The sequence below is a fragment of the Hyaena hyaena genome, unplaced genomic scaffold (assembly GCF_003009895.1).
Source record: "Hyaena hyaena isolate Hyena2069 unplaced genomic scaffold, ASM300989v1 scaffold_853, whole genome shotgun sequence".
In the NCBI taxonomy this organism is placed as follows: Eukaryota; Metazoa; Chordata; class Mammalia; order Carnivora; family Hyaenidae; genus Hyaena; species Hyaena hyaena.
In genome coordinates, this window is record NW_024081486.1 from 280,884 (window position 1) to 305,383 (window position 24,500).

Genomic DNA, 24,500 nt, shown 5'->3' on the forward strand with positions numbered 1-24,500 from the left:
ATGAGTAGAGGTGCTGTGATGAAATAATCAGGACACAGAGATCTCATAGTTGCAATAACCAATGAAAATTTGACCAACAATACTTGTTAGATCTTGGGGGCTTCTAAATGCCTTGCTCCTAAGCTGGACATGGCAATGGCATGTGAGATGATACTCGCACAGTGGTGTGTGAGAGAATACTGCGAGATAACTTCTAGTTCTCTAAATTTATTTCATTTAAAAATATTTTTTCCTTTTTTTAAGCACTCTCTACACCCAACGTGGGGTGTGAACTCACAATGCCGAGATCAAGAGTCACATGCTCTACCAATAGAGCCAGCCAGGTGCCCCTCAAACAGATCAACTTAAAACAAACAAACAAACAAACTAGAGATCTAGGGGTACTTGGTTGGCTCAGTCGATTAAGCATGTGAGTCTTGATCTTGGCACTGTGAGTTCAAACCCCATACTGGGTATAGAGATTACAAAAGGAAAAATCTTTTTTAAAAAGGAGGAGGAGGGGGGCACTTGTGGGGATGAGCACTGGGTGTTATATGGAAACCAACCTGACAATAAACTATTTGTAAAAAAAAAAAAAAAAAAAAAGTTGATCCTTTCAAATCTCTAAGTCCATTTTTTCCATTTGTTCAACAAAATTGTATATAGAAAGATATTACTTATTGTTTGCTAGTAAGTACTTGCATCTCCAAACATCTAAATTCATTTTCTATTACCTATTTTATTGATCAGGATGTATTTTATTGATAGGAATTCTAGGCTTATTCCCAGAACAAATGGTAATAACCTCTTCGACCTCCAAATTCCAGTGTCTAGAACAGTGCCTGCCACGTAGCAGGTGTTCAACAAAAAATTAGTGAATTAAATCATAGTAGTTGCCGTGTTCAAGAAAGCCAGAAAATAAAATCTATTTGAAAATAAATCTTTGAGGGACGCCTGGGTGGCTGAGTCGGGTAAGCGTCTGACTTAGTCTCAGGTTATGATCTCACAGTTAGTGAGTTCAAGCCCTGCCTGGGGTTCGGTGCTGACCGCTCAGAGCCTGGAGCCTGCTTCCGATTCTGTGTCTCCCTCTCTCTCTGCCCCTTCCCTTTTCATGCTCGCTCTCTCTCTCTCTCTCTCAAAAATAAAGAAAACATTTAAAAATTTTTAAAAAAGAAAAAGAAAATAAATCTTTGAAATAGCAAAACCTTAGATCCACTTTGCCAATAAAATAAAATATCCTACCATCTGATTAATAAACTTTTAACGTAAATCTTAAAAATTGTTAGATCCAACCTCAAGTGTGAACCCACAGAAGACACCGTAAGGAGGAAAGAATTGGAAACATACCGTTTTCCTTCTCGGCAATCAGGACAGTTTGCGAACATACCTCAGGTCTCCTGCATTTGCACTTCATTGAGGATGGGCTACTCATTGCTCACAGAATCAAGTTCAAACTTCATAGGGTGTTTCTGAAGATCCTTTGGGGTTTTGGCGTTATTTGGGCCGCCCCACCCACACATCCTGGGCGTCTGCCCAGACGGCCTGTTCTTTTTCTTAGCTCAGTCCTGCGCCCTCTCACCGACCTCTCCCTCCGCCTGGACTTTGCCCACTGGGCTCCTTCTGTACCTCCCTCTAAAACCTTCCCACATTTCAAGGTCCAGTTCAATCTCCAAGGCCTTCAGGAAAGCTTCCTCGGCCCCCCTTCGGATGCATTAGTTCTTGGAGCCTGTCCTTTCTAAGGAGGGGGGGGGGGTCCATGTCGTTATCTCCCGACTGGATCGCGACCACCCTGGCGTTGATCATCGTTCAAGAAGCCGCCGTGCCCAGCCCCTCGCACAGTGCCTGGTACAAAGAAAATGCCCGGGAGAGATTTGTTAAAATGAATCTAAACCCCAGAGGGGAAAAGAAGCGCCCGTGCCTAGTAGCAAAGGCCCTTCACGACCTCGGGGGAGGCCGGTGGTGTAGCCGGACCCCGTCCCCAGCTCTAAACTGGCGGGAGAATGTGGCGCGGCAGGAGGCTCCCGGGAAGGTTTCTCAACCCTCTACTTATTTCCTCTACTTTCATAGAGGAATCGGAAAGTTCTTCGCCAGCGGCCTCGGGCAAGCCAAGAGGGCGGCGCAGACGGCGAGGGGTGGGGGTGGGGGAGGTGGGGGTTGGGGTGCCCGGTCTCGTGGCAATTCTGGCTTCAGTATTTTGTATTGAATGCTTCAAGTTTCACCAATTCCAGTTCTAAACTAGGAGTCCAGGAGGTAGAGGGTTTCCCGGAGCACAGATTTTCCGTCCTAGGGAAGGCTCCCAGCATTCGGGGTTTCGCCTCAGAGACCCTTCTCACGTTTGTCACGGCGGGGAATCTACCGGGCGCTCCTGGCCCCCGCATCCTGCCGGTGCCGAGAACCGCGGTTCCGGCCGCGCGACCTCGGCCGCTTCCTCTTTCAACCCTCTGGGCAAACCCGGTCCGGGCGAGTGGGGGAGCTCCCGGCCCGCAGTACGAGGCAGAACGCGGGCCCCGTTGGACTACAACTCCCAGGATGCTCTGGCAGACGCGCAGAGGAGGGGGCCAGGGGGAGGGGCCTGGGGTGGGGGGGGTGGCAGGGAAATCCCGCCCCGCTGCGCAGCAGCAGCGACACAAAGCCTGACTTTACAACCTCGTAGAGAAAGTGGAAGTAAGACGGCTTAGGTGGGGAGGCAGGACTCGAGAACTGAACTGGAGGAGGGAAAGCCGCGTAGGTGGGAGGGGAGCGAAGCGAGGGCAGTGGGGAGACCCGCGCCTTTGCAGATGAGGGCGGGCGGTTTTCATAACTAACCCCCCCCGCGCCCTGCCCCGCCCGTGCTGGGGTCTCCACAGTGCCCTGCGTGTCCCCCACTCCTCGCTGCGAGCCCGGCTCCTCCCCGCCGCCGAGCGGGGAGCCGGGCTGCCTCGCGTGCTCGGGGCGGGCCGGCGGACCGCGCGGTGGTTCCCTAGCCCGGGTGCGGAACGAAAGCGCGGGGCGGAGCGGCTGCCGCGGACCGAGGAGGGGCTGCGAGCGAAGCGGCGCCGCGGACGAGTTAGGGCCGGGGCAGGGCAGTAGTGGGGAGGGGGGTGGGGGGGCTGAGGCGAGGTGAGGCGCGGGGTGCCCCGGGAGGGTCCCCCGTGCCCCGAGTGGCGCGGAAGCACGCGCGGGCTGGCCGGCGGGGACGGCGGGCGGTGGCGCTGCGCCGGGCAAGAGTGCAGACAGCGGGGTGCCGAGCCCGGCGCGGGCGGAGAGATTGGGGCGCCCCCCTCCCCGCGGGAGGAGCCTAGCGCTCCTCCGCCATCCCTCCCCCGCGCGCCGGGCTCGCCTTCCCGGCCGGCTGCTGCGGGAGCGGCGGGGAGGCGGGGGCCGGGGCCAGAGCAGGGCGAGCGGCGGGGCCGCCGCCCCCGGGACGGGCGGGCCGGGGGCGGGCCGGGAGCGAGGCGGGGCGGGGGCCGGGGCGCGAGGGCGCGGGCGGCGGCGGCGGCGGCGGCGGCGGCGGCGGCGGCGGGGGGGCGGGGGGAAGCGCGGAGAGCCTAGGAGGGCAGGCGGTGGCGGGGCCGCCCGCCTCGCTGTCCGCTTCACGCCGCCGGCCCACGCCGCAGTGTGTTTCGTGGACGGCGCCTTCCCAGACAGCCCGGTAGAGCCCAGCTCGGCGCCCGGCAGCCTTCGTCGCGATGTTCCGCCGGAGCTTGAATCGTTTTGTAAGTACACTCGCTGCGGCTGCACGCGTGCGGTTTTGCTTGCTCGCCCGCCCTGCGCCGGGTCCCTCGGAACAATTTTCTGAGGGGGGAAGCGCATCCCTGGGAGGCGCCGCCGCCACCCCCTTGTAGGTTTTAACTGAACCACGTTGCCCGGGCGGCCGGGGTGGGGAGGCAGGTGGGGCGCCCGGAGTCCCCCTCCCCCTGGACCATCGGACCGGAGCTTCCCGGGGCTGTCGCAAACTCCGTCTCCGACGGGGGGTCGCCCTGGGGCCGGATGGCTGTGGGATCCGCGGGGTTGGGGGTGGGGGGCTCGGCCTAGGGGCCCCTCGGTTTGCCAATTAGTCGAAGATGGCGTTTGATTATCAGGGAGGTTGCCTTCTTTTGTTTCCTCTGCCACGAGCACATGGAGGTAAACCCAGACCTGTCACTGGGTCCCAAAAAAAGACCTGGGAGCTGGAGGCGAGGGCAGGACTCAGCCTTGTCCGGGGATCGGCCGGGCGGGGAGGGGAGGGGGTGCTGCTGACCAGAGCCCGGGCGAACTTTGGGGACCCCGCCTCAGCAGCTCACCTTGAGGGTGCGGGGAGAGCGGAGGCGGTGGGCTGGGTGGATGTGGAGCCGCGAGGAGGCTGCGCCGCCGCTCGCGAGCGCCGGGTCTGGAGCCTCGCCGAGCACCGAACGCCCCAGACGCCGGGGCGGGTGAGAGAAGGCAGGCTCCGGCCGGACTCCAGCGTCCACGTTTACCCCCTCCCCATCCCCAGAAAAGGGAACTGCATTTCCGTGGGACTTTGGCATTAGGGGAAAGCGATTTCTGGCTACTGACTTTTTTGAGTAACCTGTTTACTCCCGGAGCGTACATTCAGCACGGAGCAGAGCAGCGACCACTCACTTCTGTGCTATTTGTAGCAACTTCTTTAATTGTGAGAGGAGGTGGCGGGAATAGGATTTGATTTCTGCCAACGACGTGAAAGAAAGGGCTTCCCTGTAGATGTTGACGTTTCAGTCGTTCAGAAAAATGGTTCGGTGCCGGGCGCCCCCTCCCCCCATGGAAATCGGTGTTTGGAGAACTTGTCCCTTCGGCCCTTTTCATGTGATTATTACTAATCAAAGCGTTGCTAACCTTTCTCAGGCGTCGGAGGGTTTTTGTGCGTTTGAAACTTTCACAAATGTACCCTGGCTGAAAGAAATGATTGCATATCCCTTTTGAGGGTATTATCACAGCAGTGTTGTGTTAATGTTTTTCCAAATGTTTACCTCATCCAGAGGCAGGTCTTATGAAATTGGGGCAGATTACCTGTGGCACAGAGCAAGGGAGGTTGTACATATCAAGGATCTTGAAATCTGTAGGAGTTGGCTTGTACCGGATGATTTGCTAACACAAGAGGCTAAAATCGGTCTCTCACATTGAGCCGAGAAGGTCCAGAAAGCATTGTACTTCATAGCTCTGTTTCACATACATTCCCGTGATCTTGGAGGGTTGGTTGGGGCCGCCAAAAAGGGAAAGGTGACCAGGGGACCTAATGGTAACATTTGGGGAAGGATAATCTTTTCACATGGCACTCGTGTGGTGGAAAACGACCAGACTCTGGCTCATAATGCATTCATTAGCTTAAAATTGAGATGTTGGCATGCCCAGTGTTTTACCGGGTTTGAACATTTGAAACCGAACAATCCAAGTGTTGGTCGGAAAGCCCCCTTTGCTTTTCTGGTGCTCAGAGTGATGATCTGCATTGTATCGGAGTCTGGTAATTAAGCAGTGCTGGCCCGGAGAGGTAGGGCATGCAGTAGAATTTGCAGCATCTTGTGGAGTGCCAGCCTGCAGGTTTGAGGCTAGTACTTTGCATCCCCAACCAAGATCTCTGCAGAGAATCCCTTACCTTCTCTCACACTGAAATGAGCTTTGACCTCATTGTTCTCCTGAAATACCCGACTGCTCACATTTTCCTGTGCAACCATGACTATGGTAAGTCTCGGGAATTTGTACCAGTGCAATAAGCTGGAAGGTTCTCCGGAGTTGTATCTGAGCCCTAGGCCTAGGGCAAGGAATTAGTCTGCAAGCCATTGGACTGAAGGTGAGCTAGGCTGTTGAATACTCATTGCTGAAGAATGACTTCAGAATTGAGGGGGCAAATTTTGTCCTCCCTAGATCAGTGAGTCTGCCGGCCTCCTCTTTCTCGCCTGATGGAGATTATTTGAAGAGCGCTCCCATTTAAATCACTAGAAGGCTACAGTTGAAGATTTCGGTTGGACTTTGAGACTTACACAGACAGCATTGTAGGTACAGTGCAAGTTGTGTGCTGTCATAGGATCGCTTTTATATTTCAGAGGTGGGGCTCTGGATTCCTTTAAAAATCAAGCAGCATTTTTTGTGTGTACCTATACGTGCCTACAATCGACTTTGAGCATGACATAAATTACAGTGGTGTTGATCGTAGTTGTTGGTCACTGAAAATTAGATGCGTGCTAGGACAGGGCTTTATGTTTTAAACCTGATGTGGGGAGTGAATATTTCTTGGGCGTAGCATCGTCTTCTGTGGCCCTGTAGCGTTTGCTGAATCGTCTTAAAAAGGCCATTTATTTCCCCCAGGTTCTCCAGTTTCAAGCTAAAACAAATTGTATTTCTTAAAGACATGGCCTTGATTTCAATGGCATTAATAAATGATTTATTTTTTTTTCTGATGAATTATGACTTTCCTTTTGACAGTTTTGAGGTAGGAAGAAATTGGTGGCTTTGGTATAGGATTTTGGGGTTTAGGCATGTAGGGGGTGTCTTCAAAGATCTAAGAGTTGGATGTCTGAGTATAATAAAAGAACCACATGTTCCCAATCAACATCTCCATTTTCCAGAAATGCAATAAATTAAAAAAGATGTTAGCTTTGTCTATACAATTTATTTCCTCCAATGGTATGTTTAATTAGAAGTCTGGACTAGTTGATATCTAGGGGTCAGGGACTTTTATATTATCCTTCTATTCTTCATAAATGCCAAGTGAGTACGATAGCATTTTCACATGGGTTTAAAGGTTTAAGGACAGTCCAAACAATAAGAATTCCCCCCCCTTTTTTAAAGATTTCATTTTTAAGTAATCTCCACACCCAATATGGGGCTTACAGTTAAAACCCCAAGATCAAGAGCGCAGATTCCACTGACTGAGCCAGCCAGGTGGCTGCCCCCCACCATTTTTTTTTTATATTATTTCACGTTCAAGATTCAAAATAAGACATTGCTTGATAAAGTAGATTCGGGGAGGTTGGCCAAGTAGATGCTGTCAATTTAGCTTGTCAGAGTGATATTAAACAGGCATGAATTTCTAGGTCGTTGATACATGAAAGCTTAAATTATGAGTGTGAAATACTGGAAAAAAAATTGTCTCTGATTCTAGAAGCTCTCAAAGTGTTCTGGTTCCAGGAAGTATGCAGCATATAGTCATATCACACAGAAAATGTCGATTCAGTCACAGAGGCCCAGGACTGGGAAGAAATTAGACTGAATAAGGTAGAATGAAAATTCAAAATAAGAACAAAAATGTTAAGAATAATTAATGAAATAGGTAGCTAATTTGTTATTTTGGGTCCAAGGCAAGGCCAGTCTAGTCAAGCAATATTGGAGGCAATTAATCAATTAATAAAATCAGGTAATTGCTGTTTTTTTCTTTTTTTTTTTTTGAGCGAGAAAGTTCTCGGTTTCCTCCTATAATTATCAGGGTAATTAAGCTTTTCTTCCCACGTTTCACTTTGCTAACAACCTTGGCCTGACATTACTGAGCATGGAAAATATTGATGAGTTCATTTTATTATGTTTAGAAATTTATCCAAATACGTGTGTTGCGGTAGTTTTGCATTCACACCAGCCTTACAAATAGTCTGTGCATCTTGGCTCCTACCAGGTAGTTCATACATGGCTGGGTTATTTTTAATTCCAGTGTAGTTAACATACAGTGTTATACTAGTTTCAGGTGTACAATATAGTGATTCAACACTTCCATATATTACTCAGTGCTTATCAAGATAAGTATATTCTTAATTCCCTTCACCTATTTCCCCTATCTCCCCCCCTCCCTCCACCTGCCCATAAACAGCTTGGTTTAACCTTTGAATTTGACCTTACTAAAAGTAACCTTTTTAATCTTACAATAATTTCCTTTTAACTTGTGTAGCACCCTAGATCAGTCTTTTAAGAAGCCCTCAAGCCCTAGGGCATCATATTGTGTGTAATAAATTATCTCCTTTGCATGCATTTGGAGATGAGGAATTCCAATCGAGAAAGGCTGCTCTAGCCTGAAAGCTTGGGGGGGAGGGGGGATGGGCAGAAACAGTTGGCAGTGTGCCAGGTGCATAGTAGGTGTTTGATAAATATTTTTTGAATGAACAGTTTTTATGTGTTTCGCATGAATAATAACTTACAGACAGTGATATTTATAGCAAATTCCTCCTTATGAAGAATGATTCTGGCACAGAGTTCCTAAAATCCTTGGAATTTCCTGTGATGAAAGCAATCAAAGGTATCTTTTGTTATGTTAATTAGGCAACTTTTGGACTGCACCTCCGGTAGGGGGCCGGTTGCCAGAGGATCCAACCTTTTTGAGTAGAGGGTTGGAACTTTCAGTCCCACTCCTAGACCCGTGGAGGGAAGAGGGTCTGAGGATTGAGTTCTGTCACCAATGGCCAATGGGTTAATGTCCAGCCTCTGTAACGAAGCCTCCATAAAAACCCAAAAGGACAGGGTTTGGACACCTTCCGGGCAAGTGAGCATGTGGAAATTTGGGGAGAATGGCGCGGCTGAAGGGGACGTGGAAACTGCACCCTTTCCCCAGACCTTGCCGTGTGCTTCTCTTCCATCCAGCTAGGCTGTTCCTGTGCTTTTATCTTATACCAGCCAGTAATCGAGTAAGTCAGCGGTGTCTCGGGGTCTTGTGAGGGTCTCTAGCAAATGAATAGAACCTGAGGAGCAAGTTGTGGACTTGTGCCAGGTGTCTGAAACCCAAGGTGAGCCTTCTGGGAACCTCCAGTTTGCACTTGGTTGGTCAGAAGCACAGATGATAATGTGGACTCGAGACTGGCGCCTGAAGTAGGGGGAAGTGTGGGGAAGTCTTGTAGCACCAAGCCCTTAAGTGGGGCCATCTGATGTTATCTCTGGGTAGGTACTGTCAGAATGGAGTTGAATTGTAAGACAGTCTGAGAATTGCTTGTTGGTGTGTGGAGGATCTCCCCCCCACATTGGAATTGAGATCAGAACCCAAACATTGTGGCGTATACTGTATATTGATTACCAATTTTCTACGCATTAGTATAAATACACCTAATGCCTAAACTATATGGGCCATAGTATTATGTTAGATGATTACGGCATTTTATGATCTTGCAGAGCGTTATTTCATTCAACAAATGTTCACTGAGTACCTGCTGTGTGTTGGGGGCTATAGTAGACCCTGTGGACACATGGGTGAGCAAGACTGGGTCCCTGTCTTCAGAAGCTTTACTTACTTATCATTCCGTGCACAGCTATAGATAGAGGACATGGGGACTACCCTATCTCTAACACATTTGTGACCTACCTCAAAACTTGCTTTTCATGAATAAGTTACTGTTGTATGCTTACTTACTTGCCTTCCTACCGTAAATAGAGTGTACAGTCGCAGTTATTTTTTTGGTGGTTTGGATTTCAGACAAAAAGGAATTTGTTGGGTTCGACCCTTCAGTATGACCTGTACATGGCAAACTGCTCCTTTGCAAATAGATGCTAGTCTGATTCTGTGCAACACGGGAAACCTATTTTGCGATCATCTCACTATGACTTGAAATAAATACTATTTATTCGCTATTATTTATTAAATAGCCTGAAAACAAGTTTTGTCCTTTTTTTCCTGATCTTTTTTTTTTAATTGATTGAACAACATAAAACTCTGAAAGTCATCTAAGTACCTCCTATAAAGGTTTACTGTTTGTCCCTGTTGATGACGACTGCTCATAATTCACCCCTTTGGTAGGTGATATTGTGTACCTACCAATCAGATGGTTTCCAGTGCTCTTACTGGACTTGGAGCAGAGGTGAGATGTGGGTCGGGGAAGCTGGCCCCTTTCATATTGATGCAGCTGTCCAAATAAGCTGCTTTCCTCACCCAGCCTACCAGGGAACCACCAGCTTGACAGTGGGTCCTGGGAGGTAAAGGATGGCCAGCGGCCCCCCTGGGAGAACTGTAACTAGTTCCCCGGGGCCGGGTGGTATGCAGAGAACTAGGCAACGAGGCAATTCATATACTGGTTTATGGGGAAAACCATCAAGGCTGATTGCTTGTCTACCGTGATCTGTCCGTTCTCCCCAAAGACGGTGAAGGCATGGGACACAAAATAAAAATAATTTTTTTCTTTCTTTTTTTTTTTTTTGCCATCAAGGGGAAGGAGTTCCTGAACCTCTGTAGTGCTTTGTACAGATTCGTCTTTTGGATCCGGACTTTTTGAGATTGAGAGGAATTTTCTGACTGGGTGGAGGGAGTTTCTGGGCTTCCACAGGTGAATTAGGTGCTGTTTTCAAGTTTACTTCTGTTCACTTAACACTTAACCTTCTTGGCTTGGTGTAAGGGTGGATCACTGGTGATTGTAAAACAAACAGTAGCATGACTGCAGCATATGTTAACAGCACTGCAGTTTAATGACGAATGAGCACTCAGCGGTGCAGATATGGGTGTGGGGTGCCCTATGCCAGCACATTGGCAGGCAGCCCCTCAATTACTGCAGTGTATGGATGGATTGCTGGCCTGCTGACTTCTTGATTATCTGGTTTATAGATAATGGTGGACAATGGATATCCACATCTGGGAGGTTCATCTATATTTGTGAACTACAGATTGTCATTGATTTTTTTTTTCTGCCCCATATGTATTTAATAGGCTATAGGGGGATTAGTGAGGCCCGCCCTGTTCAAGCAGATATTTGTTTTTGTAGGCTCCTTCATTATACGCTGTCTTAAAGTATTGCGGTGGCTGTATTTTTCTAGTTTCTTCTTCGCCTAGGTATTCCCGGAAAAATCAAAACTGTTTTCTTGATAATCATCTTGCAGCTAGCACAGCATCAAGTAAACAGTAGGTGCTCAATAAAAACATTGGCTGAATTGTTTTGAACTGAACTCAACACAGTGTGCATCTGTAAGGACAGGTGAAAATGATCAGAAAAAAAGTAACGCTTTCATGCCCGCTTAAAACGTCATCAGAAACACCTCAGCGTTTACATGAGGCTCTTTTCTTAATTCAACAGACGATCTTTAGCACCTTCCCGTCTCTTGGCCATACATAAAAAAACTAAAATTTTATAATGTCCTCAGCTTCTAAACTTGTGAGTAAGTTTATATCCTTTTTGTTAAATATTATTCATAAGCTCATATGTTCTGTTGCCACCAGCACATCAAGTCTTTTTTGAAAAACAAAGCTGCAGTGTTAACTCTCTAACTGCTGTAGATCTTCTGACTTTCCCTGGTACGTGGGCATTACTTGAACTCAGGATATCACTTAGTATTTGGTGCTGGGAATGTAAGATACTTTCCTGTTTGCACCTTGTTGCCATTAGTCGAGTGGATATGTGTAGCGAGAAGGCAGAGCAGCAGAGGAACTGTAGAGTTTGAGGAATTTGGAAGCAGTTTGGTTGTGAAAAGAGCCTCAGCCTTGTTAAAAGGGTGGGTGCAAGTCTTAGTTCCGCCATTTACTGCCCAGCTTGGGAAATTGGGCACCGTGCTCCAATGTTTATTGGGCACCTTAAAATGTTTATCAAGATGTAGTTTTTGGACTCCTTGCATAAGAATCATCTGGGCTACCTCGGGCACCTGGATGGCTTGGTCGGTGAAGCCTCCAACTTCGGCTCAGGTCATGATCTCATGGTTTGTAGGTTCGAGCCCCACGTCGGGCTCTGTGCGGACAGCTCCTAGCCTGGAGCCTGCTTCGGATTCTGTGTCTTTCTCACTGCCCCTCCCCTGCTTGTGCTCTCTTTCTCTGTCTCAAAAATAGATAAACATTTAAAAAAAAAATCATCTGGGCTGCTTATTACAAATGGATTCCTAGGACCCAAGCCTATTGAATCCAAGTCTCAGGTGATAGGTCCTTAGAAAACTGCATTTTTAGCAAGCACTCCAGATGGTTCTGAAATTCACTGAAATGTAAGAGCACTCGTGTCATAAACACTGAAATGTGTACGTTGTCTGTTCACCTGTCTGAACTTGACTTTTCCTTATCTACAGAATGAACGTAATAATACCTATGTCACAGTGTTGTTGGGAAAATGTTTGGTAGACTATTCCACACTGTCCCAATTGTCTGAGGTCCCCCACACCCCTCCCAGGACTTTGCATAGAGTTGTGCTCTCAATCTCTGATTTATTAGAGCAAAAAGATACAAAGCAAAGTCAGCAGAGGGAAAGGTGCAGGGGGCCAAGTGTGGAGGAAACGAGGGGTGGCTTCCGACAGTCCTCTCCGCACTGTGGTCACAAAGGTTGTGCTTTAATTCCTGCAGCAGCGACTTGTGACAACTTGTGTAAAATGTTGTCTACCAAGGGAGCTCATTAGAGGCTCAGTGCCCGGGGTTTTTATTTGGGACCTGGTCCTGTAGACCCCCGCTCTGTCCGGTACTTGCCAAAATTCCAGACCCCCAGAAGGAAAACGGTATTTGGCGTACACCGTGTTGTTTGTACCGAGAGTTGAGGCACAGCTAAGCCACTCTTCCCACTCAGGGTGATGGGAACCTTCCCCAGATCCAAATCGCCGGCTGGGTACCAACTTTGTAAGCGGGCTTTTTAAGAATAGCAGCCTCAGGCGTGCTGTGATGACCCTTTGCTACACATTTATGTTACGAAATGCTGGTGTTTTTCAAAGAAGGGAAATGACTTGCCCATGGCCATCAAGCTAATCAGCAGCAGAGTTGAGACCACCTGAGACTCCAGCCAGCCATTGCTACCACCATTTCTTGGCCGTGCACAGCCGTGCTTCTGGACCATGGCTCGTTCTTTTTCATACTGTTGATTGCATCCACTTTTTGTCACTTGCAGCAGAAGAGCAGCCTGCCGCTGGTAACTTGATGCGCCCGGTGGGGGAGCCAGAAAGTATTGATGTTTCTGCCAGTTTAGCGTCAACACTTGCTGGTTTCCTCTCTGGAGCATCACCAAGTTCGTGGAGTTTCAGTTTCCTCCTGACTTCTGGATTTTTGTTACTACCCGTTCCCCTCCTCGCTCCATTCACTTACCATACTCTCAACCCTCATTTGCATCATGACATCATCGCATTCTGTACCTGGCTAGCTGTTAGCTCGGGAGCAGCTGGTTTAAAATTTGGGGAGGGGGTGGGTAACAATTCCAAAGTGCAGGCATACTGAAGGGTATTTAGCCAAGAATGCCTAAACAGGAAAAACTGCCAGAAGAAAACAAAAGAATAAAATTCTTGGGTTAATACATGAGCTTTATGGCAATATTTATAAATATTGTTGTATCCCAGGGGTGTTTTTTTGAGTTTTACAGTCATGAGAAACCCCAGGGATATCTCTGGACATTCTTAAGTTTCAGTCCTTTTTTTTTTTTTTTTTTTTGCCATTATCCAAAAAGAAAATGAATAAGCCTTTTATGATTTGGGCAAAGAATAAATCAGGAACTCATACTGAAAGATGTAGTAATCCTGCGGATAACGGGGAGCAGAAGCTAGGAGGGAACTGTCACAAATAAGTAACAGCTGGGCAGAGCAGCTTATGTAAGCTACACCTGTTGTGTAAGCAGTAGGGGTGTCTTGTAAGCTCCACAGTTAATGTAGTCTGCAGTAAGATGGGTCAAGGCATCTACAGTATAGTGCGCAATTTACTTTGCATTCTTTTCCTTTGAACACTCACGCCCTACTTGTGCAGTAGAGGTATGTAAGGCACAGCCCTGCCCTCCAGGAGTTTGCAGTCCATCAGAGACAGAGGACAGCGCACAAGACCAGCCTCCTTACAAGGCACTGGGTCATCTGGCAGTGCTCTCCTTTAACAAGGGACACACAGTAAGTGCAGCCGACTTTCAGAAGAGAGCGCTGAACTTCACTCTGGCTGCTGTGGCCGGAGGAGGGATTTGTAGAGGAGGTAGCATGGGAGCTGGGTGGTAAGGGACCCACAGTACTGAAGCTCATGGGATTTTAGGGACAGGCAGCCTCATTACAGGAAGAGGCAATCACCGGAGCGATTGGGCCAAGTTACTGCTCCCGGTACTTGGAGCAGCGGAACCAGTCGATATAGAAGGCACACGTGCCAGCTCCAAATGCTGGAGAAAGACCGAAACCTTGGTCTTCGATGCGTTATGTTTGCTGTGCTGAGGTTTAAACTTTAAAGAAGGGAATATTAAAAATGGACATCAGGCAGCTTTCGGTCGTCAAAGCAATAGCTATAGGAATCTTCCTGTAGACTCTTGTGAGACCCAGGAGTCCCATGGTGGCGGTCACCTGTCTTCTGATTTGGTGCAGGAACGATAAGGTAGGGGCTGAGATGGAAGCATTTGGGGTAATGCTTCAAGACAGTGCTTCATATAGTGGTCATTTGTCTTGCTTACATAATGAGTGTACACTTTCGGAAACTTTCACTGTGTGGGAACATCATGGTAGGTAGTTTATTATCCTGAGTACTGGTGGTCATTTATAGGCATACCTCATTTTGCTGTGCTTTGTTTTCTTGTGCTTCATTTTACTGTGCTTTCTAGATATCATTGTTTTGTGTGTGTATGTTTTGTGTTAACAGATCAAAGGTTTGTTGCAACCTTGTGTTGAACACTCCCGTCAGCACCACTTTTCCAATAGCGTTTGCTCACTGTGTGTCTCTATGTCACAATTTGGTAATTCTCGCAATATTTCAAACTTTTTCATTATTTGTTATGGTGACCTGTGATGTGATTATGACTGGCTGAAAGCTCAGATGATGGTTAGCATTTTATTTAGCAATAACATTTTAAAATTAGCGTGTATGTATTTATTTTTTTTTAGACAATGCTATTGCACACTTAACAGGCTGCAGTATTTTGTAACTTTTAAAAAAGATTTTATTTTTAAGTAATCTGTGCACCCAACACGGGGCTTGAACCCACAACCCCGAGATCAAGAGTCATATGCTCTACTGACTGGGTCAGCCAGTCGCCCCAGTAAACATAGCTTTTATATTCACTAGGAAACAAAAAAACTAACGTGACTCACTTTATTGTAATACTCACTTTACTATAGTGGTCTGGAACCCACCCTGCAAACTTTCCAAGGTATGACTGTATTTAAAAAGCTAAGGATCAGTTCCTTGGTCCATATCTGTATGTTCCTTACAGTAACACTTCTGTTTCACCGCCATTAGACAACATGGCTCTTAAAAGACCGTCAATCTTTTTTTTTTTTTTTTAATGTTTTATTTATTTGAGAGAGAGACAGCATAGGCAGTGGAGGGTCAGGGAGAGTGGGAGACACAGAATCTGAAGCAGGCTCCAGGCTCTGAGCTGGATGTCAGCACAAAGCCGGACGTGGGGCTCGAACCCATGAACTGTGAGATCATGACCTGAGCCAAAGTCAGACGCTTAACCGACTGAGCCACCCAGGCACCCCACAGACCGTCAGTCTTCACTGTATCATCGTTCCGTAACAAGAACGTGAATTATATCTTTATCCCCTCACAACCAGTGTATCACTACATGATTTTTTTTTTAACGTTTGCTTATTTATTTTGAGAGAGAAAGCATGAGCTGGAGAGGGGCAGAGAGAGAGGGAGAGAGACAGTCCCAAGCTGGCTCTGTGCCATTAGTGCAGAGCCGGATGTGGGGCTCGATCTCACAGACTGAGATCGTGACCAGACCCATAATCGGGAGTCGGATGCTTGAGTGACTGAGTGACCCAGGCGCCCCTCCCCATGTGAAGTTGATGCCACTTTTCTTTTTATCATCACGACTGCCACTCTAGTCCAAGTCATCAGCATCTCTCCTCTTTCGTATTTGTCCTTCCTCCAGCCGGTCTTCCCTCTTTCAACAAATGGCACCATCCCGTCCGTGAGCTCACGCGAGAAACCTGGCAGTCCTCCTCAGTAGTGCCTTTCGCTTTATCTCCTACGTCTAGCAGCGAGTCCAGTAGGTTCTGTTTCCGAAAGAACGCTTAAATTCGTCCACTTCTGCGTGTCCCCCTCTACTACCATCCAGGTCCAAGCTACTGCTGTCACTTGCCTGGACATGGCAACAGATGACCTCCTCCGCCCATTCTCTGCACAGCACCAGAGGGCTCTTTCCCAGACGCATACCTTCCGTGCTTTTCCTGTGCTCTCTGGATAAAATCCTGACCGGCATCAGCTTCACTCTTCTTCACTGTTTGTTGTTGTTCACTTTTAAAAATGGAAATATTATTCACATAGCAAAAAATTCCTGTTTTACAGTGTACACTTAAGTGGGGTTGTGTGTGTGTGTTTTTCTTCAAGTTTTTCTTTAAATCCCAGGTAGTTAACATAGAGTGTGATATTTCGAGTGTAGAATTTAGTGACTCATCATTAAATGATTTTTAGTATATTAACTCTTGGGCACAACCATTACTATAGTGTAATTTCAGAACATTTTCATCACCCCAACAAGCAGCCACGTACCTCATTAGTGGTTGGTCCCAATCCCTCCCTCCGGGCTCCGGCAAACATCACATTGACCTTATCATCACCGGGGATTTGCCTACTCTGGACATTTCACGTAAAAGGACTCATGCAGTATTTGCTCTTGCGTGATTGACCTCTTTCATTTAGCGTGATGTTCTCAAGGGTTTTAAATCCATGCTGGTAGCATGCATCATACTTCATTCTTTTTTTTTTTTATTCTCAAGTTAGCCGTCATACAGTGTAGTCTTGGCTTCAGGAGTAGATTCCTGTGATTCTTTGTTAACAGACAATACCCAGTGCTCATCCCAACAAGTGCCCTCCTCAGTGCCCATCACCCGTTTTCCCCACTCCCATTCAACCCTCAGTTTGTTCTCTGCATTTAAGAGTCTCTCATGGTTTGCCTAGTACTTTATTCTTTTTTACAGGTCAGTAATAGTCCATCGAATGGATATACCACATTTCGTTTATCTGTTGATCAGGTGATGGGCATTTGGATTATTTACACGTTTTCGTTATTAGGAATAATGCTGTTTTGAACATTTTTGTATATATTTTTGTGTGGGCAGATGTTTTCTGTTCTCTTGGGTATGTACCTAGGAGTAGAATTGCCGTGTTATATAGTAATTCTGTGTATAACTTTTTGAGGAGCTGCTGAACTTTCCCGCAGCCTTTTTCACTTCTTTTTTGAAAAAGAGAAATTTTTCTTAAGTTTATTTCTTTTTTTTTTATGTTTTATTTATTTCTGAGAGAGAGACAGACAGACAACATGAGCAGGGAAGGGTCAGAGAGAGAGGGAGATACAGAATCCAAAGCAGCCTCCAGACTGTGAGCTAGCCATCAGCACAGAGCCTGACACAGGGTTCGAACCCACGAACCGCGAGATCATGACCTGAGCTGAAGTCAGACACTTAACCGACTGAGCGACCCAGGCGCCCCTCTTAAGTTTATTTCTTTACTTATTTTTTTAGTGATCTCTGCACCCACCGTGAGGCCTGAACTCACAACCTCAAGATCAGTAGTCGCATGCTCTTCCAACTGGGCCAGCCAGACGCCCCTTAAAAGAAAATTTTTAATTGTGGTAAAAAGCACATCACGTAAAATTTAACGTCCTAAAAATTTCTTTTAAGTGTATAGTTCAGTAGTGGTAAGTATAATCACATTGTTTTGCAACTGAGCTACAGAACTTTTCCATCCTGCAAAACTGAAACTCTGTGCCCATTAAATAGCAACTCTTCCATTCCCTCATTCCCCTCATTCTTCCCTCTCCCCAAGCGCACGGCAACGACCATTCTACCTCCTGTTTTATGAATTCAACTACTTTAGATACCTTGTATAAGTGGAGTCATACTGTATTTTTCTTTTTGTGACAGGCTAATGTCACTTAGCCTAATGTCCTCGAGGTTCATCTATCATGTGATAGGACTTCCTTTTTAAGGCTGCATGTGCACACCACATTTCGTCCGTTTGTCCATCCATCCATTCATCCACTGATGAATAGTTGGATGGCTTTCACCTTTTGGCTATTGTGAATAATGCTGCTATTAACAAAGGTGTGCAAATATCTCTTCAAGACACTGATTTTAAATAGAAGAGAGAAATAGAATTGCTGGATCATATGGTAGTTTTATGTTTAATTTTTCGAGGCACCCCTGAACAGTTTTCCATAGTAGCTGAAGGATTCCAACATCTTAGCTAATGCCTTTTTGTTCTAGGAGCCAGCCATTTTAATTGGCACGGGGTGATATTTCACTGTGGTTTAGACTTGCATTTCTCAGATGATTAGTGAAGCTAAGCATCTTTTCACATGCTTTTGGTCACTTGTAGATCATTGGACAAATGTCTATTCCAAGTGGTTTGTCAAGTTTTTACTGAGCTATTTGGGTTTTTGTTGTTCGGTTGTAGCAGTTCTTTATATGTTCTAGAATTTTTTAAAAATTTTTAATTGTTTATTTTTGAGAGAGACAGAGCGTGAGCAGGGGTGGGGCAGAGAGAGAGGGAGACACTCTGAAGCAGCCTCCAGGCTCTGAGTGTCAGCACAAAACCCTCAGCACAGAGCCCAACGCCGGGCTCAAACTCATGGACTGAGATCATGACCTGAGCTGAAGTCGGATGCTTGACCCACTGAGTCGCCCAGGCGCCCCATATATTCTAGATATTAAGCCTTTATCGGGTATGTGGTTTCCAAATACATTCTTTTATTCCATAGATTGCCTTTGTACTTTGTTGATTGTTTCCTTTGATGCATAGAAGTTTTTCAATTTGATGTCCCATTTGTCTTTTTGCTTTTGTTTCATGTACTTTTAGTGACATATCCAAGAAAGAATTACCAAATCCTTTTCCCATTTTCTTCTAGGATTTTATCATTTTAGGTCTTACATTTTGGTTTTTAATCCAGTTTACACTGACCTTTGTATATGGCACAAGGTAAGGATCCAGTTTCATTCTTTTGCATGTGGATATACAGTTTTCTCAGTGCCATTTGTTGAAAAGACTCTTCCTCATTGAGAGGCCTTGGCATCTTTCTCAAAGATCTTTTTCTTTTTCCTCCTAAAGATTTTATTTTTAAGTAATCTCTACATGTAGCGTGGGGATCAAATCCATAATCCCAAGATCAAGAGTCGCATAATCTTTCTTCTGACTGAGCCAGCCAGGGGTCCCTTGAAGATCTTTGACCACATACATGAGGGTTTATTTCTGGGCTCTATCCCAGCCTCTTGGCCTTATGTGCCTGTATCTATACCTGTACTACACAGTTTTGATTACTGTAGCTTTGAAATATGTTTTGAAATCACAAAGTATGAGGCCTCCAACTTTGTTCTTTCTCAAGATTGTTTTGGTTTTCCAGGGTCCCTTGAGATTCTATATGGATTTTAGGATGGAGTTTTCAATCTCCTCAGAAGATATTCCTCATTTTTTGTGTTCTGTCTGCCACCAGACCTTGTCTGGAAACTTCTCTATGGCAGTCATTTGCCTCCATTCTTATTCCTGTGTCAGAGCTCAGCTTAATTGCCACTTCCTCAAGGACCCTTCCCGGAAACAGAACCTGCTGGATTCGTTACTACACATAGGAGATAAAGGGAAGGGCACCATTGAGGAGGACTACTACCTTGTTTAGTATCAACCTCCCTTCTCCCTAGTCGATTTCCTGAAGGTAAGAACTATGACCGTCTTTGTTTATTGCCATGTCACTAATGCCTCAGTTCCTGGTTTGAGCCCTTTAATACATGGGGATGGAAATAATCTTATCATTTTTCGTGGATCATAACTTGAAATGGGTTTTCTTTATCTTATTTTTTTAGTTTTCATTTTACCTTCAGTATAGGCATCCGTGGTCTGTTAGGCTGTGTGCAGAAATAATTATTCGAGTCAGTGCCTTGAATTACTGATCCTTGGCTTCCTATGTTACAGGTTTGTGGAATTTAGTTGTAAGTTGTCTTTGTCTTCTTATCATTATAATAACAGCTAAGAACAGAGTTCCTGGCATTGTTTTAAGTGCTTTACAAGCATTAGTTTGTTATATGCCTTCGCTTACCCGTAGATAGGGTTTTCCAGAGAAACAGAATCACAGGCTCTGTGTGTGTGTTTACAAATAGGTAAACACCTATATATTTAGTGTTTAGTGTTATGTATACATGTAAGTAAATTTCCTCGTGTGTGTGTGTAAATATATAAACTTATTTGAAGAAACGACTCATGATTATGGAGGTTGACAAATCCTAAGACCCGCAGTTAGCCAGCTGAAGACCCGAGAGAGCCAGTGGTATATGTAGTGAAAGTCCAGGTCGGAAAGCCTGAGACCTGGGGGAGCTGGTGATACAAGTTCTAGTCCAAGAGCCAGTGTTCCGCTTCAAGTGCGGAGGCAGCCCCAAGGGCCCTGCTCGGAGGGCTCCTAGGCATGAGGAGCTCCCCTCTACTGGAGGAAGGTCAGTCTTTTTATTCTCTTCCGGCTTTCAGCTGATTGGACGGAGTCCACTGGTGTTCTGGAGGGCAATCTGCTTTCCTCTCTCTGCCAGTTCACATGGTAATCTCATCCGGAAATGCCCTCGCAGACCAAATATCTGGGCCTTGCACGGCCCAGTCAAGAGAATGCATAAAACTGCCCGTCGCACTTACTTCCTAGGATCACGTGAAGATGAGTGAACAATCTAAAGTGTATCGAAATCAGGAGTGGAAGACCTTCTTGTGAATAACTAGTTCGCCAGACCTTCCATCTCTAAAGTGAGGGGCTTGCGCTGCTACACGGGCTGCAGAGGCTCAGTGAGTCCTAGAGACCGTGAGGTTCTCCAGCCTCCTCACTTCACAGCAGAGGAAATGGGCGGGGAGCGGGCACGTGGTTTGTCCACTACTGTTCAGAGAAGGGGAGTTCAGAAATAGGGAATTCCACACTCAGCTCTGTCACCTGCGTCCTCCGTCCCCTCTTTTGTGAATTGGGAGGGCTTTTGGGTCATCTGTATTTAAGTTCTCTCCCAGTTCTATAATTTTGTAGTGTGTGTTTCAGGCTTCACAGTCAAGCCGTGGGATTTTTTTTTTTTTTTTTTTTTACTGTTTACTATTGGGTTGTTTCTCTGTTGCTCCTCAAGCCTCCATCTCTTGGTTGGTCATTCGAATGTACTCTATCCCAGCCTTCAGTCTCTTTCAGGAGTGTAGACTAAACTGTCTATACTTCCTTCGAACGGGAACAATGACAACTTTTAGGCCGTTCCTTGGCTTTTAACAGTGCTTGTAGGGGCGCCTGGGTGGCTCAGTTGGTTAAGTGTCCAACTTCGGCTCAGGTCACGATCTCACGGTTTGTGGGTTCGAGCCTCGCATCTGGCCCTGAGCCGATAGCTCAGAGCCTGGAGCCTGTTTCAGATTCTGTATCTGCCCCTCCCCTGCTCACACTCTGTCTCACTCTCAAAAATAAATAAAGATTAAAAAACAAAACAAAACAAAACAGTGCTTGTACTTTTTAGTTTTACACTGACCCAAATGATGGAGGATCAAATGTAGACCTGTGCCTTTGTTAGTATTATATCCTAGAATTCAACTCAACTCTGATTACGTTGACCTCTTAGCTAACAGCTCTAATGGAGAACAGCATTTTTGGTGATGCTAAAATACGATGGCTAAGCTTCCTGGGGAGTATCACCCCTGTTTTCTATGCTAGTGGCCACCTGGCATTATTTCCCAAAGACACTCTTACTCCTCTGCGCTTGTAAACAGTTAGCTGCACAGTGGTAGATAGAGAGGCAGCCCTTGGATTTTCCTAAGTGACAGCAGCTGGGAGAACATAGGAGGCAACGAGCGAACATTTCATATGTATGCATTTTAGAACCGATAGTGTATGATGGAGTAGCATTCGGTGTTTGCTATGTATTTTATAGCCAGTGATTCAACCAGAGGATAATAGCCATAGCGAGGGAGCAGTTTCATCAATGGGATTCCGTAAATCTATTTTAAGAGTCATAATTCGTTAATTTAGGTTAGACCCTAGACATTGGTGGAAAGTATCAGTAGAATGTATATCCCTGTTTTGAAATACAAGGCAGTGCGATTAAAATATTCCTGTGCAAATGTAGACCTAGTACACGTGACCTGTCAAAGATACACATGAAAGCAGTGTAATCAGAACCAAATGAAATCGATCGAAAGACATCAATAGATTTCTGGGATGCATGTTTGGAAGTACTCGCGAATTTAATAATAATTAAATAATTATTTAAATTAAATAAAATAATTAAGTACTCACGAAATTCATGTCGCATCAACAGTTATTCCCAACATATACCTAGTACCGTGGAAGTTTCTTCCAGGCACGTGCTGGAAACTTCTCTGTTTACCAGCAGCGTAGCTTTAGGAAAATCACTTACGTGTTTAAAAAAAAAAAAATCATCTTTGTAAAATGTAATATTTGGTGTATACAGAATATAAAACATGCATAGGAGTAAAATCTGTACCCATGCACCTACGACCTCACTTGAGAATTAAACCATGGCCAGTGTAATTCCACCCGTGTTGCTTTCTTGTCTTATCCCTCTGCCTCCCCTCTGCTCTGCAGCAATTAACTTTATTTCAGGGAGTCGTGCCATTACTTTATTTATTTTTTTTTTAAATGTTTTTATTTCTGAGAGAGAGAGAGAGAGAGAGACAGCGTGAGGAGGGGACGGTCAGAGAGAGAGGGAGATACAGAATCTGAAGCAGACTCCAGGCTCTGAGCTGTCAGCACAGAGCCTGATGTGGGGCTTAAACCCACGAACTGCGAGATCATGACTTTAGCTGAAGCCGGACGCTCAACCGACTGAGCCACCCAAGCGCCCCACCATTGCTTTAGAGAACAGGTTTAACACATGTATATGCAAACCTAGATAATGTATTATTTTGTTTTCCGATTTTGAGTGTTATGTAAATAACATACTGTTTTTTTTTTTCCCTCATTCAATATTGTATTGCTAAGATTCCTTCTAAGGTTTTATGTAGCTATAGTCAATTCACTGTCACTGCAGAATAATGTTTATTTGGAAACTACCAGAATTTATTCATTCTTCTCTCAGCGGACCTTTAGGTTGTTTACAGGTGTGTTGTTGTTGTTTTCCTATTATGATCAGAAAAATACGTGTCTTGGAGCACCAGGGTGGCTCATTTGGTTTTGGCTCAAGTCATGGTCTCATGGTTCATGAGTTCAAGCCCCGTGTCGGGCTCCATGCTGACGGTGCAGAGCCTGCTTGGGATTCTCTCTCTTCCCTGTCTCTCTACCCCTCCCGTGCTCATTCTTTCGCTCTCAAAATAAATAAACTTGAAAACAAAAAAAAGGAAAATATGTGTCTCTTGGTGTATATTTATGATGGGTTTTTCCCCTTTCAGTCCGTAAGTGTATGTAGGGGCTGCATACATACACGTGCAAACACATGGGTGTAAATATAGGACATGCACACTGCACGACAGGTCTTGAAATGTGCAGTGGTACAAGCAGAGGTAAAATTGTTCTCCAAAGTGGTTTGGCCAATATGCACTCTCATTAGCAATGGATGAATTCCTGTTACTTCATATTTTTCAACACTTGGTATTGTCTGACTTCTTTTCGCCAATTCTTTGGTTGCTGATGAAGTCTAGCAGCTTTGCATATGTTTATGGCCCGTTGTTGAATGTTTCCCTTCTGAAATACATCTTTTGCCGGTTTTCTCTTGAGTTGTTCATCTTTTTTCAGACTGATTTATGAGTCCTTTTCACATCCGGGGCATTAATCCTTTGTTGGTTATTTTTGTTCCAGATACCGGCCCTGTGACTTGTCCTTTTACCATTTTATTTGGTGTCTTTTTGATAAACAAGTTTCTAATTTTAATGTAGTAAAAATTTCAGTCTCTTTCTTTATGGTTAACTCTCTGTGTATCTTGTTTAAGCAATCCTTGGCTCTGCCAAGATTGCAAAGCTAGTCTCTCCCTTTTTCTAAAAGTTTGGCAGATTATTATTTTGAACTTCATTTTTGAGATCTTTAAAATGCAGGGGCCCTGAACTAGGTTTTCTGTAACCACCTTTTACTCTTTAATGTTCTGACCTGAAATAGATGGTGAGGCCATGTGCTTATATTTTCAGAGATTGCAGTGTGGTGTAGTAATGTTTCCCACTCTGAAGTTTCGTGTTCACTCCTACTTCTCGTTCTCTTCATTTCCCCAGCCTCTTCCTTCCTGTTTTCTTCAGAAATGTCACCAGTTGAATTCTGCAGCATCCTAGAGTTTCTATGCTGAAGCGGCATTTTAAAATTGAAGTTGTTTTAAATGCTTATTTATTTTGAGAGAGAGAGAGAGAGAGAATCTCAAGCAGCCATGCCCAGCACGGAGCCTGACGTGGGGCTCGATCTCACGACCATGAGATCCTGACCCGAGCTGAAATCAGGAGTTGGATGCTTAACCGACTGCACCGCCCGGGCGCCCTAAACTTGATGTGTATATTGAGAGAACTGCAGCTACGTGTGCAGTTGTAAGAAATATGAGGGCGCTCTTGTGTCCCGTTTCCCTGGTTTCTGCCAACCGTAACGTCTTTCAAAACTGGTAGAATGTTGAAGCCCGAGTACTGATACAGATAACAGCCACCAATCTTAATCGAAGTTTTGAAGTCATACTTGTATTCATTTGTGTGGGGAGGTGTTCAGGTCCGCACAGCTTTTTCCCATGTATGGGGTTGGATATCCACTCCCACGGAGATGAGGCACGAGGAAACAGCATTTCTTTAGAACAGAATTTTAAACGCCGATGTCCCGGAG

General features: G+C 45.7%; 1 protein-coding gene across 5 annotated transcripts in view; it reads left to right on the plus strand.

Annotated features, from left to right (window-relative positions):
• Positions 1–2,584: 2,584 nt before the first annotated feature.
• Positions 2,585–24,500, plus strand: part of ATP11C (ATPase phospholipid transporting 11C) — a 177,535-nt gene continuing 155,619 nt past the window's right edge. For 4 of the 5 annotated variants that reach the window (XM_039219993.1, XM_039219990.1, XM_039219994.1 and 1 more), the window contains exon 1: positions 3,509–3,674. In XM_039219993.1, coding sequence (XP_039075924.1) covers positions 3,648–3,674 — 27 coding nt within the window. In that variant the 5' untranslated portion in view covers positions 3,509–3,647. Of the gene's footprint in view, positions 2,644–3,508; positions 3,675–24,500 lie in introns of those variants that run through there. The other variant, XM_039219991.1, reaches the window with a different exon arrangement.